General features: G+C 47.8%; 1 protein-coding gene across 1 annotated transcript in view; it reads right to left on the bottom strand.

Moving 5' to 3' along the window:
* LOC108622139 (protein ALP1-like) overlaps positions 1-802 on the bottom strand; it is a 2,060-nt gene extending 1,258 nt beyond the window's left edge. The window contains exon 1 of the mRNA XM_018019827.1: positions 763-802. Coding sequence (XP_017875316.1) covers positions 763-802 — 40 coding nt within the window. The remainder of the gene's footprint in view (positions 1-762) is intronic.
* Positions 803-1,461: the final 659 nt, after the last annotated feature.

The following is a 1,461-nucleotide window of genomic DNA, read 5'->3' as shown; positions in this document are numbered from 1 at the left end:
CTTAGTAAAATGAATAAAGTGAACACGAGTTAAAAAAATAACAATTATACTTGCTATTTGCAAGCAGAAAGGAGGTCGGGCAGAAAAGATCGCATGCGTTTTTTTCGAAAGTATTCTCGCCAAGAAATCCCGAAGATGTCATCGCAGAGGCCATAAAATCGACCTTTTCGTCTGTGTAAGTGAACAGCGGGGGGTCTGATCCGTACTTTGGGTCCTCAAACTACCGATTCTCGGCTAACTATCACTGGGGCCCTTCGAAGTCTCCGACTTTTACATGCTTTTAGTATATGCTGTAGGGTACAGTCTACGGCACTGGTACACCCGGCCGTAGGCTCGAAAAATACGGAAACGCAGCGCATCGCATCGCATCGCATCGCACGCTCTGTGAGGATCGACCATTAAGGTCTTCTCAATCTCTCTTTTTTTATATCGTTTTATATCGCGTCGCGGCATTTGCGCTACTCTGCGAAGCGATTGCGGTACGAATTTTGTTGGAGCGGATAAAGAATTGCGTCGCTTGCTTACATTAGCTAGAGAAGAAATGCGAACGATTACGACCACTCTAACGGATATGGGGACGCGTTGGACTTTCAATCCCTCTGCCGCATCGCACTTTGGTGAGCTCTGGGAGTCAGCTGTCAAATCGACCAAGCATCATCTTCGCCATGTCATCGAAGACACGCTTCTCACTTTGGAGGAAATGTACACCTTGCTCGCTCAAGTAAAGGCTTGCTTGAATTCGCGTCCGTTGACTCCACTTACCGATGATGTATCGGACTGTACTGCTCTGACCCCCGCGCATTTTCTAACCGGCTCTTCTCTAGCCGCTGTTCCCGAGCCTACGCTTACCGATGTAAGTGTCTCACGTCTAAAGCGTTGGCAATGCGTGCAGCGAATGCGGGATCATTTCTGGCAGCGATGATCCCACGAATATTTGCAGACTTTACAGCGTCGGTCTAAATGGACGATTCAAAAAACGGATATTACGCCCGGTGAGCTGTGCTTAGTATTGCACGAACATACTCCACCAACTCGGTGGCCACTTGGTCATGCTGGACCAGGTTCATGCTGGACCAGACGGGAGAATTCGTGTAGTTACGGTGCGAACGGCCAAAAATGTTATAACGCGACCTATCGTAAAGATATGTCCCTTTCCCTCCTCGTCCGACTGAGATATTAAACTTAGAATTAAAACTAAAAATTCCGTTCGTTGTTGGGACCAACGAAGGCGGGCGGAATGTTGCGAATCTAACGAGGCGCGTCACCGCGCGTGAGAGTGAGAGAGAGTCTGATTTGCGCAGGTTGTTGGCCTACCGTCAAATTTCAACTATCACAGCTGATCGGCGCTCACCTCTCCCACTCTTCCTCACTCTTCTTTCATATAGCTGCTATCGAAACGGTCTAGCTCATGATGTAAAAACATAAGGTGTGTTCTTGCGCATCCATTTGAACAACTATATA

Source organism: Ceratina calcarata, unplaced genomic scaffold, assembly GCF_001652005.2.
Source record: "Ceratina calcarata isolate Rehan_Ccalc_2016 unplaced genomic scaffold, ASM165200v1 scaffold2072, whole genome shotgun sequence".
NCBI lineage: Eukaryota > Metazoa > Arthropoda > Insecta > Hymenoptera > Apidae > Ceratina > Ceratina calcarata.
The sequence above is the reverse complement of the archived record's forward strand: the minus strand, read 5'-3'. Positions and strand labels throughout refer to the sequence as shown.